General features: G+C 41.6%; 1 protein-coding gene across 2 annotated transcripts; it reads right to left on the minus strand.

Annotated features, from left to right (window-relative positions):
- Nucleotides 1–428: 428 nt before the first annotated feature.
- LOC113529323 (rab11 family-interacting protein 5) lies at nt 429–15,466 on the minus strand. 2 transcript variants are annotated; one of them, XM_026918443.3, is made up of 6 exons: nt 14,547–15,466; nt 9,969–10,474; nt 8,444–9,008; nt 5,408–7,702; nt 3,977–4,109; nt 429–2,844 (listed from the first exon to the last, which is right to left on the minus strand). In XM_026918443.3, exons 1-6 carry the CDS (start codon nt 14,918–14,920, stop codon nt 2,584–2,586), a joined length of 4,134 nt encoding a protein of 1,377 aa, XP_026774244.3. In that variant the 5' UTR covers nt 14,921–15,466; the 3' UTR covers nt 429–2,583. The 2 variants fall into 2 exon arrangements, with proteins under 2 accessions (XP_026774244.3, XP_053091753.1); XM_053235778.1 differs by lacking the exon at nt 5,408–7,702 and having other exon boundaries at nt 14,547–15,464.
- Nucleotides 15,467–17,578: the final 2,112 nt, after the last annotated feature.

Below are 17,578 nucleotides of genomic sequence, written 5' to 3' on the forward strand. Positions count from 1 at the left end.
TGACCTAGCTAGGGACAATCTTTGGAGTGCTCTTTGCTCTTATGAATGAGTTTGGAGTAAGTCTTGCATTCTTTTCTCATACAGAGAATCCTATTAAATGTGTTTTGGTTTTTTTAGTTTCAGTTTTTCAGCTTTTGCCCTCACACTGTGTGTGTTATAGTTTTGTAAGTGAGCTTTGGTGCACTCTAGTGCTGAATGAAGGACAGTGATGTTTCAGGAATGAAGTGAGTGAGGCAGCAGATGGACTACAACGCCATCAAATGGAAATAAATCCAACTAGCAAAGTAATTTTATCAGCCCTTGAAGCTAACGAGTGTGTTCACTGATCAACATGGACACGTGCATTGTTCTTAATATGGCAATACAGATCAGTTACTCATAAGAAATTCACATTCATTCATCAAATTCATAAAAAGTGCAATCCCACATGATTTTTTAACAACTTTATTTTTCAAATGAAACCACTTGGAATAAATAAGGCTTGGTAAAACACAAATGAGCATGTTCTGGAAAAGCTATGTAACAAAAGTATAATTTGTAGAAGTGTCAACTCAACAATGTACTCTCACAGTGCTCTATGGCTTCAGCCATAACATTACCGCAATGGTGAAGTTCAACCTCTTCAACATTCAATCAATCAACAGAGAAAAACAACTGCAAACTGTTACTGATAAACTTAGTATAAAATTATTTACTCAACAAATCTTTCTGCAGCAGTAAAATTTACCTTCTTCAGCATTCAATATTACAGATAAACCCACTGCATCTGCAAACATAATGTCTTAATAAAAACTTTGGGAAAATGTTTTTAAATTAACATTAAGACAATCTAACAGACATATAGATGCAGTGTTAATACTGTATTTAAAATGAAAACAATGAATATATCTATGTCAAAATAATATTCAATGAATATCTGAGATCGTTAAGAAATCTTTTGAACAAAAGCAGTCATCATTACATTCTTTCACAATCTGAATGTAGGCTCCTGTGGTTGCTTAATGGTTATGTTACTTTGCATGTTTGCAAATCTAGCTACTTTTACAGCAAGCAGCTATGGGAATATATAACTACGTGATGATGCTTAGCATATACTATTGCATAGCTTACATGTAGGTGCATTTTTGTTCTAAGTGCTCAACTGCGATGATAAACATGCTTTCATTTGGCTGAGATATTATGGAAGAAGCTGACTATCTTAAGCAGCAAGTCATTGCATAATACAGTGTAAGGTATATCTGTAAATAATCTCAATGTTAGCAATATTTATAGACATTTTTATAGGAATTTTTATATTTATATTTATTTATATATTTATTTTTATTTTTATATTTATAGGAAATTGACTATTTTATATCCATAATCTTTTGAATGGTCAGAACAGAATTCACATTTGTTCATGGAATATTTTGTTATTGGATGACCAACCTGAGAATTTCTGATTCGTTTGAACACTTGGAAGCACATAACTGAACTATTCACTGAAGTGTTCATGGAAGAAAACAAGATTTTTTTCTGGATTGTCCAAGATCCATTCAAGCAGAAAGATATCAGAGTTTCCAAAAAACATTTCTGCACAAAGGTCAGTCATGGCATACAAGCACACTGGATACTACACAAACTGTTTTTAGGAAACATTGGTAAGAATTTGAAATGCAGAAATGCTTACGGATCACAAAGGAAAATCACAGAAATACACTATATGGGCCAAATGTTTGTGGACACCTGACCATCACACCCAAATGTGGGCCTTCCCCAGACTGTTGCCACAAAATTGGAAGCACACAATTGTATACAGTATACTGCCTTTTTTGCTTTAGCTTTACAATTTCCCTTCACTGTAACACTGGGACCAAACCTGTTCCAGCATGACAATGCCCCTATGAGCAAAGCAAGGTCCATGAAATCATGGTTTGCCCCAGGCCTTCTCGCCTGACATGGGTGCCTGACCTCACTAAGGCTCTTGTGGCTGAATGGGCAAATCCCCACAGCCAGGCTACAAAGTGAATTGGAAAGCATTCAGAGAAGAGTGGAGGTTATTGTAACAGCAAAGAGAAGTTAAATCTGAAATGAGATTTTCAAAAAACACATATGGGTGTGATGATCAGGTGTCCATAAACTTTTGGCCATTTTTTTATTTTGTTCAATTAAGCCTTTACCACCAGTTACAAACAACTGATTCTTGATAGTACTTCTCTATAGGCAGTGTTTGATTTGCAAATTGTGGTATATTTTCTTGGCAAGATTTTTTGTTTTGTTGAAAGGATCTTGGAAGTCATGAATACGTGTCATATATACAAATTGATACTATTTGAATTTTGGAGGTATATTTCTACTACACTTCTCAATGTGTTTAAATCAAGGAAATTCTTTATGCAGCAAAATCTACAGCAGCAATATTCTACTGAAAGACATGAAAGACCACTGGTTGAATAATGTTCCAATGACTCTGGCCCTCTATTGTACAAAATGATGTTTGCAAAGCTTTACTGTATCTTGGTGGACAGGACAGTACTGTGACTGTCTTGAGGATTGCAAATGGGTGCAAAACGTCAGCTGTAGTTCACACAGGTGAAGCACACATCATTTGGGCCGGCCGCGTACCTGCAGCAAAGTGGGTGTTTGCTCCATGATGCGCACCAGCAGCTTGTCGATGTAGTCTTCCAGATCTCGGACCTGGACCTTTAGCTTCTTCAGCTCAGCCTCACGCTTCTCCAACAGCGTGGCCTGGAGCTCTGACTCAGCCCGCTGTCTCTCTGCATCCATCTCCTGCTGCAGCAGCAGAGCAATCAGCTCCATGTTACTCAGAGTCTGGTAGTAAGTGTGGGCCTCTGACATGCACACCTGCCCCAGACAAAGTAATACACAAACACACACAAACAGGACAGTCATGTGTAGGACAAAACAAGGAACTATGTTAGGTTAATGAATTTAGGTTACTAGTCTGTCTGGTTCGTGCCTAAAATAACCTAAAATATATATTTTTTTCCTTTTTATATTAACCTCTGTTTTCTGTTTGCTACTTAGCAATGGGTATACTGTTCACAGGTCATACTGACTTTGGGTAGCGGAAATAGAAAATAATATTTGAAATGACAAACCTTGAACACATCTATGTTTTTGGGACACACACACACACACACGTTGACTGGAGACAAGGGAGCAAAACTGGTCATGTTTTCTAGGTGGGTGGGATGGCATACTCTCTCTCCCCTGTCAGTCAGATTGACACTATCCATGTACGCAGAAGAGGGCAGATAGTGTTTTTCTGAGTGTGTTACGCTGCCCTGCAACCTAGCACAAGCAGCAGTTCTACAAGATCCATCTGGCTAGCTTCACGTGCCTCGGCTGGTAGTTATCATATGATATCGGAGAGCTGGCTCATGAGAGGGGAATTGGCAGGTGACCAAATTGGGGAGAAAGCTGAAAAAAATGTATACTGATATTTCACCACTTTTTTTCATCCGTTTACTTCTCGGGCCAAACTGACCTGAACATAGCCTGTGTAATATAACATATTATATGTTATAGCAGAGGCACCAAAGGTAAATCTGTCCTTCTTCTATGTACAATAGAATACGATCAATGCACATAAACAATGACCTGAACAGAACACAAGGCTTAATTATCTGTGAGTCTCTGAGTGTCATTCTTCCACTTTCATAGTGTCTGAAATAAACTTGGACATTTTGGGGTTCCCCATATTTAGAATTGCTATTACATTTAACCTTGAATTAAATTACAAATTCAATGTATATTAGTATTCAAAAAGTATATATGATTAGCACGTAATCTAAAAACTTGCCACAGAAAGCGTATCTAGAAGCCTCTGGTCGGTGTCTGAGATTCCTGTACAAAGTTGCCAGTAGGAACTATCTGTCCTCTTAGATCTTGAATTTTTCTATTCTTATGTTACTAATGTTACGAGTTGAACCCTGGTGTGTGAGGTTTTGTAAAATCAGAATGCCTGCACTACCTGGGGTTTCTCCGGCTCAGCTATGCTCTGCTGTGTGGAGCGTCCAGGGTGGATGGAGGAGCGCAGTTTCTCCAGCACTGATTTCTTCTCTCCCGGAACTGCTGTGCTGGTCAGAGGCTTCACTGGATGGGGGCTGAAAAAAACAGCAATAATAATGAGAAATCAAGCACTTTTTAACAATTATATCATTAAAAGCTGTATGGTTTCAGTATCAGGTTAAACAAGCAATGCAAAATATCAGCAGCGACAGTTATTAGTTTTATGTTAGAGTTCAGCAATGAAAGACTAACATGCTGAGAGAGTATAACAAAGTCTGTTGCAGTGAGATTTCAGGAAAGTTTCAGTGACATCACCTAATATACACAATATCTGTAAAATACACGTGCGCCCTCTTTCACTGTGTGTATTCTGATCAATCTCAGACTTTCTCAGTAAAGGAAGTATCTCTTCGGGATAAATAAAGCATCTACATGATATACTTGTAGTCAAAATTAGGGATGCACCAATTTAATATGGAGTGTTGGAATCGTCGCTGATTCTGTTCAGAAACACTGGATTAGTATTGGACTGGATATAACATTTATCAGCCAAAAGTATTGCCATATTTTGTGTTACATTACATTTTACATTGTAGTGTTGTGAATTGTGATTTACTGGCACTATATTCACTTGAATGCAGGAATTAAATTGTCTTAAAGCACACTGCTATCATGACATTTCACATAATTTAGCAAAAGAATCTTGTAGAAAGCAGACTTGGTCACTGTGCAGATATCAATACTGAACAATATTGGGTGTCTGCCTATACTCAGAGGTCTGATATTCATATGATATCATAAAAATGGAACTGCTACATCCTTAGTCAAAATATTGTTAGCCAGTATTACATAATAGTCTCCACAATGTGTTTTTAATAATATGGCATACTGAAGAACATGCAAGTTGACTGTTCCCCTATTAGAATCCCTAATTTCAATGCATGCTTGTGTTTAAAATCCAGCAACACCGTTTAAACACTCGGATGCTGAAGAGCACCTACAATATTTCAGTATTTCAACTATTAGTTCAAGCTAGACTGTTCTGTTTATAAATCATTTATGCTGCAGTGAAACAGATGCAAGAATCATAAGAAGCAAAAACAAAAAGTGAGAAAAGCAAACGAAAGGGAAAACCAGCAAAATAAAGAATATCACATGAGCAAAGCTGAACATAGCGTTGTAGCAGGAGATGGACAAAGAAAGACCAGAATAGAACAGACCAAATTAGACAGAGATGTTGAAGAAAAACAGCTAATTCCTAGCTGGTGTGTACATATATACAGACATGTATGTAACCCTGTCCTCCTGCAAGTGGGTGTCACAATGGAGTGTGTGTGTCAGGTGAGGGAGGAAAGGAGGAGTGAATACACTCTAGGAGGCTCTGAGGTCTCACCTGCTCTCCTCAGCGGGAGGGCGACTGCTAGCTGGCTCTGCCTCCTCTGGGGTAAGTGTGTGCTTTGCAGTAGCCTGCAGCTGGAGTGTGGAGGTGGTGTAGGAGGCCTCGGCCAGAGTGCTTCCCAAACTGGGCCTTGTGGTTGGGCAATGCATAAGCGAGGACAGGCTGGGGTCAGAAGTGGCATTAGGATGGGAGAAAGAAGGGGATGGACTCTTATGCAAAAGAAGGTCTGACAGTGAAGGTTTGGTTGAACTGACGTCAGAGCTCACTGTTGATAAAACTGTACTGGGGTCAGTCTTGGGAGAGTTTGTAGTGGAACGTGTTCTAATGCGTGCTGATCTAACTTCAGTTTTGGAAGGGCTTCTTGAGCCTCTCGGTGCTACTCGGGCATGCAAGTCCTCAAAACTGATGCCATCTGAGAGAGTCAAAGGTGACTCACTGATCTTGTGGCTCTCTGAAACAGGAACATTGGAGCTATTCGCTTCTGGCTTGAGTTCAGCTGTTTTAGTCTTAATCTTGTCATAAATCAGACAGCATCCAACTTCATGTGGAGCATCTAAGCCCATATTGTCCTCTGTTGCCTCAGGTTGAAGCTGTGCCGTCACACTTCTGTCATCCCCATCTCGTTGGGGGATTGTTTGTGGACTTACAGAGCTCTCTTTGTGATTGGGATCCTCTGATTCAACCCTTGCAGTAAAATTTGAATGTGGTTGGATGCTATGTTGTTCTAAGTTGTCACAGGGTTTCTCATAATGGTTATTGTTGGACATTCCACTTATAACAACAGTATCTGGAGTTTCCTTCGGGGAAAAAGGTTCTAGCTCTGCCATTCTGTTTAATAAATCTTGAGGGGACACTGAGGAGAACCCACATACTGACAAAATCCCAGAGGAATCAAAATCTGTAGCACCTGGGCACTGGGTTGACGCCTTGTTACAGTCTTTATCTATCATTCCAAAAGTAGTCTGGTTCACATCTGAAGGTGAGCTGTCACAATCAATAAAAGCAAACTGAGAGGTGCCATTTGTATTATTATTATTGGAATCTGGAGTAGTGATGTCTCCAGTAGTGATTATGTGTTCAATCTGTTGATCAGAAAAGGGCTTCAGTTCAGAGGAGGACTCTGGATTAATCTGGACCTGAAAGTCACTGCACAGTGACTCACTCACAGTTGTATCACAGTCTGAGAGGCAAAATGGCGTATTGGGCACAGTGTGATCACTTGCAGAATGCTGGGAGTTTTTCTGTATGTGTTCATACCCATATTGTGAATTCTTCAGTGCAATATTTTGGCCTCTCTCAAGAAAAATTTTCTCTTGTCCATTTTCATCTCTGGGCATTTGTACAGTATGTGAAGGCAGATAAACATTCACGTTCTGCTCCAGAGTAGTGCAGTGCAAGTCTTTACCTAATTGGGAACCTTTGGTGTTTGTGTCTCTATGTCTCTCTCGATGTCGTAGTGAGGCCAAATCTGTCTGAAAGAGCAGGCAAGCTTCTTTTTGGACAGCAAGCTCCTGTGCCCGGTCTAGCCAGCTGTCTGAGCACCTCTCTTGAAAGGGCACCGGGGTCCTCACTGGCCTTCGGGAGGCTAAAGCAGGTAAGTTACAGTCCTTGGAGATTCTTTCATCAACTATGACCCCCATTTTTTGTTTAATACTGCAGTATTCAACTGGATAAGGGTTAGGAAGTGAAGGAGGGATTGTGGCTGAGGGTGGTCGAGTGGGAGTTCCAACTGGCGATTTAAGACGGCTACTGGCCAAAGCCTCAAATTCATCCCATTCCCCCCTACTCTCAGATAAAGGACGGCTTGCTTGCATTGCATTATTAGAGTTCACAGTGACTGTCTCTGGTGTTCCAGGCATTAAGGCAGGGAGGGACCTCTGCCTAGCTACACTCCGAGGCCTCTCTCTCTTTATAGAGGACATTTTGTTTGGTGTACTATCACGGATAGTTCTTGAAAGGCCACTCCTCACAGGGAATGCTGGGTAATGGTTGAATGGAGAGTTGGGGTAACCGGAAATCGCAGGAGGAGATTTCAAAGCTTCTTCGGCTATGAGCTCCTCAAAAAAGGGGTTCCTTTGCAGTCGTGTGAGGAAAGGGTTGGTAGGGGAGATGCAGGGTGGTGGCGGTGAGGGATGGGAGAATGGATTAGTGTGAGGGCCAACAGGAGAGGATGACATGTGGCTAGTAGCAGAAACTAGAGGAAGAGAGCGTGGTGGTAGCGTGGGGTTGCAGGGAGGGAGGGAAGCGGATGTTTCTGGGCTGCTTTCTACTTTAGGAGGAACTCCCAGCCTGTGGAGGGAAGGCACAAGTAGTCCTCTTAGTCATATCCATGAGTATTAGGGCCATAACTGCTGCTAAAGGGATTTATAAAAAGATTTTCTCTATAAGACAAAAAAACTTCATATAAGTGAAACATAATTTAAAGGCTTTAGGTTTAGATAGGTTCATGGAGTTGACTACTTTTTTTGGCATGTTGTGACATGGCATGATTTAGACCGTCTCTTTGAATGAATTAATCAGTACTAAAAAATCTGAATTATTCTGCATTAAAAATGTCCATTCCTGTTACATAAAATGCTGAGAACATGGTGGAAAAACCTTACAGTCTAAAACTGCTGATTAGTTTAAATGAAATGGAAGCTTAAGCTATAACGAAACAGTAAAAATGTGTCCAGTCTCCATAAAACATGCTATTACTCACGAAAAAACTATTTAGCCACATAAAATCAAAATACATTAAAAAACAAGGGAGAAATTTAACCAAGAGAGTAATAAACCTTCTAAAATATGTGCATGCACAAACAATACAAATTTATAATAAAGTACAAAGCAGTATCCATAATGGATGCTTTCTTCTGCAAAAATACATAACTGAAAATGATTGCAGGCTTGCAGCATTTGATGAATGAGACATGGTAACCATGTATGAATACTCACAGAGAACAGAGATTCATAGAAAGCACTACCATAGTCAGGTAGTCTATATTTTTGGATTCTGTGTAACTTAAGTGCTTAAGCGCTGTCACTCACCTTGGCTTGTTTTGGGTGTCACTGGAGCCGAACCAGCCACGCAGACGTCCCTCCTGACCCTGCTCAGGTTTGGCTGGGAGAGAGTCACTCCTCCCGCTGGAGAACAGGGTCTTCCTCAGCTTCTTCCCTTTATCTGAGACATCTGTAGTGGAAGAAGCCATCATCAGGGGGGCAGTGGCATGCACTGGCTTCCCCTCTGAGGTGGTGACTTCCACCATTGGGGCTGAGAAGCCCTCAGCCTCTCCCTCAAGCTCCTTTTTGCTCTTGTCAATGGAGCTACGCCTCTGTGTGTCTTCACTGCGGCGGGTAAGATTCTGCAGCGAGCGTGATAAAGGAGAGCATTTCTCTAGTAGCGTGCGCTTGATCGGCAGACTCCCAGGTCCTTTGGAGTAGATAGGCTCAGAGTAAACATGGCTGCCATTGATGCAGAGGGTGGACTTAGAGAGCAGCATGTTCTGGCCTTTTACACTCTCTACAGCCGTACTGGGACGTGAGGCAACTGTGATCTTACTGGCCTCATCACTATGTGCCCGCTTGTGGGTCATCACTTTAGGATCCGTGAATACTATATGGACAGACCGAGAAAGCAATAAAGAAAGACAGAAAGAGTCAACAGTGGATGAGCTGAAGCACAAAGAGCACACATATATATCTTACTATCTCACAATTTTGTTCCATACACCTGAGAGAAAATATAGCAAAGTTTTCAACCTAAAAAACAAAACGAGTACACTAACAGAAAATCATTAACATATTTTAATGCAGTAAATAAAACTCTTATGCTAAAGGTTGTCAAAATCTAGACCAAATCAGCTCAAATGAACCTCACAATCTTGCTAACTATCTTCTTCCCAATGTATACATTTAAGAAAAAAAAATTTAACTTGATTTAGTACTACTAAATTGATTGGATATCTTGGACTTGCATTTATGTGATCAACAAATTGCTTTTTATTGCTTATATTAGTCTTGCCTATTTCTCCACAGCACCAGAATTCCAAATGCCTGGTGTGCCCAATCCTTATCACTGGTGGTCCCTATCATACATATTATGAGTAAACATGCTTAACGCTTTTGTTATATCTCTGCTTTCGATTTTGTCCTTGAGAAGGATTAGCGATAGATCAATGGATATATTCTGGTGTTTTGTCTGTGTTTTTCTATCTCCCCCTCCCCATCTCGGATGTGGTTAGGATACCCTAGAAGAGAAGCGAATTTGATGCTGTTATTGGCAGATTAAAAATGATGTCTTTTGTCAACACTAAAGTCTAAATACCAGATACAGAATATTTGATATTTTCTAGTTACCAGATTTTTTACAGATCAATTGTAGAGACTGTTACTGCCTAGACTGCTACTACCTAGGTTACTTGGGGCTGCCCCACTGCACCTACAAAATCATGCTGCCCCCCAAATTAACAGCACTGAAAAAACCTGACCCGTCACCAAACTAATCTGCTCACCCTTCTTAGTTATCAGTTTTAAAAAGCTAACAAATTATCAATCTGTTCTCAAGGTGTCCTACCCTTTACTCCCCCGTCTGAGTCAGTGCGGAAAGGCTCCATGACTCTGCTGCTGTAGACAGGTGTGCTGCATAGCTCTACAGGAACAAAAGGATCCCCTGCTGATGACGCCATGCTGCTCTCTGAGGCCAATGATGAACAGGAGCGTGTGTCTGAGTTCTTTCGCAACTTCCCCTTCAGAAAGAAGCCCTTCACCTTGCTCTTGCCTTCATCAGTACACTCCTCCTGAACTGAGTCCCTCCCCCCACCATCCTCCTGGAAGGACTGACTCGTTGAGCTTGACAGAGCGGCATAGCGACCAGGGAGGATGGCCGAGGAGGACTCCATGTCTCCTCTTTTCTTGCCTGTGACACGATCCTTCAACTTGCCAAAGGCTGAGCGTGGCTTGTCCTGGATGGTCAGATCATACATGCTGGCTGTCATGTTATTGCGAGTGAACTGGATGGTAAGCTGCAGCTCTCCTCGTTCCTTCTCCTTCCTCCCAGCTTTAGAGTGCAACTTTAGCCACCTGTACCAGAAACACAGAACACACACTTCAGGACACACTCTGCATGTAATATTCCTTATGTAATATAAAGTGCCTTCAGAAAGTATTCCTATCCCTTCACTTTTTCTATTTTGAAGCTGTTTTTGTTGTTACAGACTTACTCCAACACGGATGAAATTAATCTTTTCCATACAGAAAACAGTCTTTCCTCACAGCTCGCTAGTGAGTTCAAGTTACTGTCTGTGCCGAGGTTTGCATGTTCTCCCCTTGTCTGCATGGGTTTCCTCCAGGTTCTCCAGTTTCCTCCTACCTCCCTGTAGTTGGATTAGCTATGCTAAATGACACCTAGGTGTGAATGAGTGTATGAATGTGTGTGTGTATGGGTGTATTCCCGCCTCACACCCAGTGTTCCTAGAGTAGGCTTCAGATCCACTGCGACCCTGACCACAATAAAGCAGTTACTGAAGATGAATGAATGAATAAAATATGCTGTATTTAAAAATTAGCATAACAAGCTTTCACCAGTTAACCTTTGTAAATGTCACATTTAAATAAATGTTCAGAGCAGAACTTTACTGGAACTTAACTGAAGAATCTTATCTTGGCAGTGATTACAGCCTCACATCTTCCTGTGTGTGATACTACAAGTTTGGTTCACCTGGATTTGGAGATCTTCTCTCATTCCTGTCTGGAGAACTTCTCAAGCTCTATCAAACTGGATGCAGAACAATGCTGTTATTTTCAGGACTTTCCAAAGGTGTTCAACTGGGTTCAAGTCTGGACTCTGTCTGGGTCACCTAAGGCTTCGTTCTGGCTTGGCATTCAGACCAAAGCATTCAATCTTGGTTTCATCAATTCATAGGATGTTGTTTCTCATGACCTGAGAGTCCTTCAGGTGCCTTTTGGTAAAAACCTTTCACACAGGTTTGGCTTCTGTCTAGCCACTCTACAATTAAGGCCCAATTGGTTGTACTGCAGAGACTGCTATCCTTCTGATAAATTCTCCCATCACCACACAGGACCTCTGGGTTTCAGTCACAGTGACCTTCATGGTTTTTGGTTACTTCTCTGACTAAAGCCTTCCTTTCCTGTTTGCTTGGCTGGAGCTATAGAAAACGTCTCAGTGGTTCTGAACCTTTTTGTGTAACAGCCACTATATTCAGAGAGACTGTCAAGGCTGTAGAAATTTTTCAATACTTTTTCCCCAGATCTTTGCCTCAACACAATCCTGTCTCTGTGTTCTATGAACAATTCCTTTGACCTTATGACTTATTTTTTGCTTTGATATGAACCATCATGTTTGAAAAGACATATATATATATATATATATATATATATATATATATATAGAGAGAGAGAGAGAGAGAGATGTTTTTAACTATTTTGTTTAGTGTGCTTTTCCCTACAAACCAGTAAGAAGGATGTCTGCACTTAACAAACTCACCTAAAAGTGTTCCATGTACTAATCTTCAAGATCCTCTAGATTAGGATCTGTACACAATAAATACTTCTCAGTATACAGTATACACGATTGAAGACACAGCTTATGACAACAACCATGATAATGTTGAACACTTTTAAAGAGAAGCTAACAGAGCTGTTCCACATTTGTATGATGTCTCCAGGCCGCTCCACAGTGGAAAATATGAATTGCAGAATTGCTGAAACATTTTACATGTCAACAGTGAAACCTGCTGGCCAGTGTGTTCGACTCTGACCTGCTCCCTAGGAGACAACATATAGCATCAAGTAAAATGCTGGCCTAAAGCAACAGAAGCATGAGAACTCTTGTAGGAGACAAGCATAAATCATAGCTCTGTCCAGATAGAGGAAAATGGCCGATGACACACTGAATTTGTACAGCAATGTGCCTTTGTTCAAAAGAGGAGCAGTGTTCCAAGTATTTCCTCCACTTCCGGTCTCACACAGAGCTCCTCAAAGGAGCACAAATCACACACGTGCACAGGCCAACACAAATGACAAGAGTGAGTGTGAGTGAGAGAAAGAGAAAAAGAGGGGTGGGTGCTGTTCTGAACGAAATTAAAGCCAGATGTTTGCATTGTTTCTGCACTCCTACACCACTGTCTGCTGACTGAGGATAGGGTTGGATCTTCCCCTTGTGTCCCTACACGTGACTTAGATAGTCAGGAACAATGCAGGCCCTGACAGCCACGACAGAGGAACCGACAGTCTGTTTTCTTGACTTAACTATAAACACAGCAGATGCTTTCACAATAGCTAAAGCGGCACAGTCGGATATAACAGAAATATTACATCATCACTTTGAAGAGCTCAGACATGCAAATGTGGATAAGTGTCTGGACAGTAACTGACAGTGTTAGGTATGTGCTTGCTACTTTCCAAAAACACAAAAGTGGCATTTTAAGGCAGTGTAAAATAGTAATTCATCCTTTCATTCATCTTCAGTAACCGGTTATCCAGGTCAGGGTGACGGTGGATCTGGAGTCTATCCCGGGACCAGTGATGGGATGCCAGTCCATGACAAGGCACCTTGCACACACACATTCACACACTCATTCACACCCATTCAAGAAAAGATATCCAATCCACTTATCGGATAATTTTCGTGAGAATACCGGAGAACCGAAAGGAAACTCCCCACAGACAGTAACCCAAGCTCAGGATTGACCAGGGACCCAGGAAGTGGTGAGGCGGCAATGATACCTGCTGCCCTGACATGATATTATTAAGTAATATTAATTTTCCTCACCCACACATGCATGATGATGTTAAAAATGAAAGGTGTTTACGAGGAGATTACGGAAGTGATATTAGGTATTTTATACTGATGAATTGTGCATAATATGTCCAGGGGTCAGCTTTGATTTCGCAGTGTCTTTAAGGCTGATACAAAGGTTTGTTTTAAGTATCAGAAAACCAGTAGAAATACAGAAAAAAAGGATCTGAAATAAAACATGGAGCATGACAATGTTATTGTAGCCTTATTTTGTTTTTAAAGGCTTTAGCCAAGAGGCCTCGGTGCCATAGACTTCCTTGTCTTTCCAAAAATAAAGCTCAGTCATCTTGACTGAGAAGAGAAAAACAACACTGCAAATATGGCCATATCAAAATGACTGTCATAACTGCACATATACAAAATGAACTGATTGAGAGATAAAATGACTTAAGAAACCAGATTCATGGTCTTGCATGCTGCTATGCAGGGGAACATGCAGGTGCATGTTTAGTGATTGCTTGATGCTGTAATGTTCCCAGAACACACTGGCACAGCCCCTGCTGAGGCCGGCACTGCGCCAGCACACAGCCGTCTGACATACACTCGATTTTGTCTGAACTGTGCTGCTACTCTGCCCATTCCGGACCTTATCATCTGTGAGTCATATGGAAATAGAGACAGGGCTTATTGCCAGTTGTTGCTGGTTTTGCACCTTCCTTTCCTCATAAGCATCTGTCCAGCTGTGATCAGACAAGTGTATCAGCTTAGCAACAAGAAGCAAAAACAAAGCTCTGCTTTATATATGCAAGTTTTTCTTCTAGCTTTCGTACTTTAGTAATTAGTAATGAAAAGGAATAGCAAAGGTGGCAAGAGCAGAACAGCAGTTACAGGACAAATCTGCATTTGCAGTATATCTGGTTTGTTCCTTGATTTAAAGTGAATGTGCACATAATGACATAACTGCTGTATGGTTGAAAAATGGCTCTCTGTCTGCTTGATACTATTATTTAAATAAACTAGTCTGAAAGCTCTGAATAAGGTACCAAACCTCTCAGAAATGTGATTAGAGGTCAGAGTTGGGGTGACTGGTCTTATTTGTGGAGTGGCAGCTGTACCACCCATGTGTAAATATGCTAAGAGCAACTGCTGCAACATAAACAGTGTCTGTGATTGGCCTTTACTGCATGTCTCATGTGGGAATAACTGTGTGTGTGTCTAGAATTAGAGCTAGTTAGCAGTTTGACTAGTTTGCATGTGATTCATACATGCATGTTTTTCTAATTCTTTAGGTCTAATATGCTGCATCATTAAAGTCCAGTGCATTAGGTGCATTAGTAAAGACGTCAGGTCTGTGGAGGTATCTGGAAAGTATGTGTGAGTTATTTCACAACTTACTCGTTCCTAGGACACGTCCCTCCCTGAAACACCTTATCCAAAGGCACAACGGCCTCACCGAGGAACACGTCGAGTCCGATGAGCACGCGGAGCATGACGGTGAGGATGAGATCCCCGCTGCCGGGCGGATGCGCGCCCACACACTCCAGCAGGCCGGGCTGCAGCTCCAGCGAGCACTCCTCATTCCACTCGGGCTCGGCCCCTTTCTCCGCCAGTCCCGTCGTGTACTTCAGCTTCCCCAGCTGGATAACGGTGTACACATAGCGGCTGCCCTGCTTGCCCTTGGTCCGCAGCGCCCTGGCCCGAAGGACGGTCACGTTGACGTGGGTCGGGACCCATCTCTGATCCTCATCGTCCAGGCTGATCAGAGGCATGGCCCAAAAACTAGCAGATGTCCTTAAGCCGCTAATGCACTATCCCGCAGTTATGCGTGTCTGCCAAATCTCTGCATTATCCTCCTCCAGCCAGAGAGAACCGCAGAGCACCGCGTCAGGTTAAAGCCACGGGAACAGGTTAAAGCCTCCCGACGCTCAGAAACACAGCAACAACCTCACGGCACAGTCCTCACTGCTTTTTACATCATCCCAACAGATTACTGTGTTCTGACAGCAGCTCAATCCGGCCCGCCCTCAAACACACACACACACACACACACACACACTCTCTCTCAGGCACACACATACACACAAACACACACCCTCTCTCTCTCACACACACATACACACACTAATACACACACAAACACACACACAAACACACACCCTCTCTCACACACACATACACACACACACTCTCTCTCTCTCACACACACACACACACACACAGTGTGTAGGCCTGCCGTACAACACTACTCTGTAGATTTAAAGTGAAAGGCAGCAGATTTTTTTTTTTCAGTCTATCTAGTGCAGGGTCAGTAATTTTTGTCGACGAAACCTAAGACAACCTAAGACTGAAACCTAACATTGAAACCTGTGCAGTCCATCCTTTTCAGTTCCTCAACAAACACACAACACATTTGGTTCCTTTTTGGTTATTTTTTGGGGGGAACCATTTTTAACGTTCTGAGAACGTTCCATTTTGGTTAACAAAAGCAGCTGTTCCAAAACAATGTTTTTATTATGTTTATACGACAACCAACAAGTAACGTTCACCAAAGGTTGCTTTTGAGTACTTCTTTTGTAACCACAAACTAACGTTCCTGTAAAATTCTCTTAAGAGACGTAAAAGTTTGTGGACACCTGACCATATGTTGGTGATCCCAAACTGTTGCCACAAAATTGTATAGGATGTCTCTGTATGCTGTAGCATTACGAGTTTCCTTCACTGGAACTAAGAGGCCAAACCCAGTTCCAGCATGACAGTGCCCCAGTGCACAAAGTGAGCTCCATGAAGACATGGTTTGCCAAGGTTAACGTGAGTCCTGACCTCCTCCCCACTGAACACCTTTGTGGTGAACTGGAACAGCAACTTTGTGCCACATCTTCTTGCTAGACATGATTGCCCATCCTCTTGTGCTCTTCCGGCTGAATGAGCAAAAATCCCTACTGCCATGCTCCAAAATCTAGTGAAAAGTTTTCTTAGAAGAGTGGAGGCTGTTACAGCAGCAAAGGGGGAACAATTCAACATTAATGGCCATGGTTTTGGAATGGGATGTTCAATGATCAGGTGTTCACGTACCTTTGGCCATATAGTACAAATATGTAGAAAGTTAAATAGATCACATTATTAGTCCCAGAGGGAAATCTATGAAAAGTAGAAGTAGTTAATAATTTCTAAGTAATTAATTAATCAACTCATAGTTTACAATATAAAATAGTATGTGTTCTTTGTTGCTACTTTTAAAATATTTATTAGCCACCAAGTCCAACAAACGATACATTTATCTTAAAAAAAAAAACAAAAAAAACAAACTTGTTGCTAAACTGTATACAACCAGTTGTAGGGTTGCCATCAGTACAGCAGATGCCTTTGTAGTGTTTCTCCACATTGCTTAAAACAGAATCAACTTCTGTGAGGAACCATTTCCGTTTTGAGAAAACACTTCTGTTGTCACATCCCTAAAGTTTGCTGCGTTGTTGAATTTTTTTGTGTTGTGATAATGTAGTGGTGTTGTGGATCTCTTGTATTTGTCAGTTTATTTTGTGTTTTCTGATTTTCTTTTGTGTTGTGGTAATTGTATAGTGTTGTTTGTCTCTGCAAGTGTATAATTACTAACAGCAGCACATCTGTTCCTGTAAACAATTTGTCAGTACCCCTACCCTACCAATGTGTTTCAAAGAGACCACCATAGGATCAGTACTGACCCTGCTATAGTGGAGTGTGAACACACAGTGCTTGAAATCACAGCAACACAGGAGCAGCTGATACGTTAGTACCAGCACTAGCCTACACATACACACTACCATGTCACAGAGTCCTGAGAATGATCCATCACCCAAATAATCTTGTCCATAGTGATCGTACCCCTGATGGACAGGATATAGGGAGGCTGACAAAGCGTACAGAGAGAAACGGGCTACAGTCACTCATTTTAAGCCTACAAAGTGATCTTAACTTGGTGTGAATAATAAACTGGCACCTGACTGTATATTAGTAATAGAGGGAGTGGGGTCACACTCTGTAACACTTTCAATTTCTATATCAGCAACAAGCTAGAAATTCACACTGCACATGTTCAGTATCATCCTCTGGCTGCCTCCAAAAGAACAGCAACTTAACTGCAGCTCTGTAGAGTTTATCACCAACCGTTACATTTTGAGGTCTGCAGAACTGGATGCAAATGAAACCAAAATAGGCTAGTTCTGAGCATAGTCATGTTAACTGATAGTTGACAGTGATAAGCTGGGTAGCTAACATATCAGATTTCAAGATGGTTGACAGTGTGGGTTTAGTTGGAATAGTGGTACCAGCACAAGTTGTTGTTGTTGTTCCTTTTTCACTGATCCCGTTAGGGGTCACCACAGCGGATCACTGGTCCGCGTATTTGATTTGGTACAGTTTTTATGTCGGATGCCCTTTCTGATGCAACCCTC

This window comes from Pangasianodon hypophthalmus, chromosome 7 (assembly GCF_027358585.1).
Source record: "Pangasianodon hypophthalmus isolate fPanHyp1 chromosome 7, fPanHyp1.pri, whole genome shotgun sequence".
NCBI classification, from domain to species: Eukaryota; Metazoa; Chordata; class Actinopteri; order Siluriformes; family Pangasiidae; genus Pangasianodon; species Pangasianodon hypophthalmus.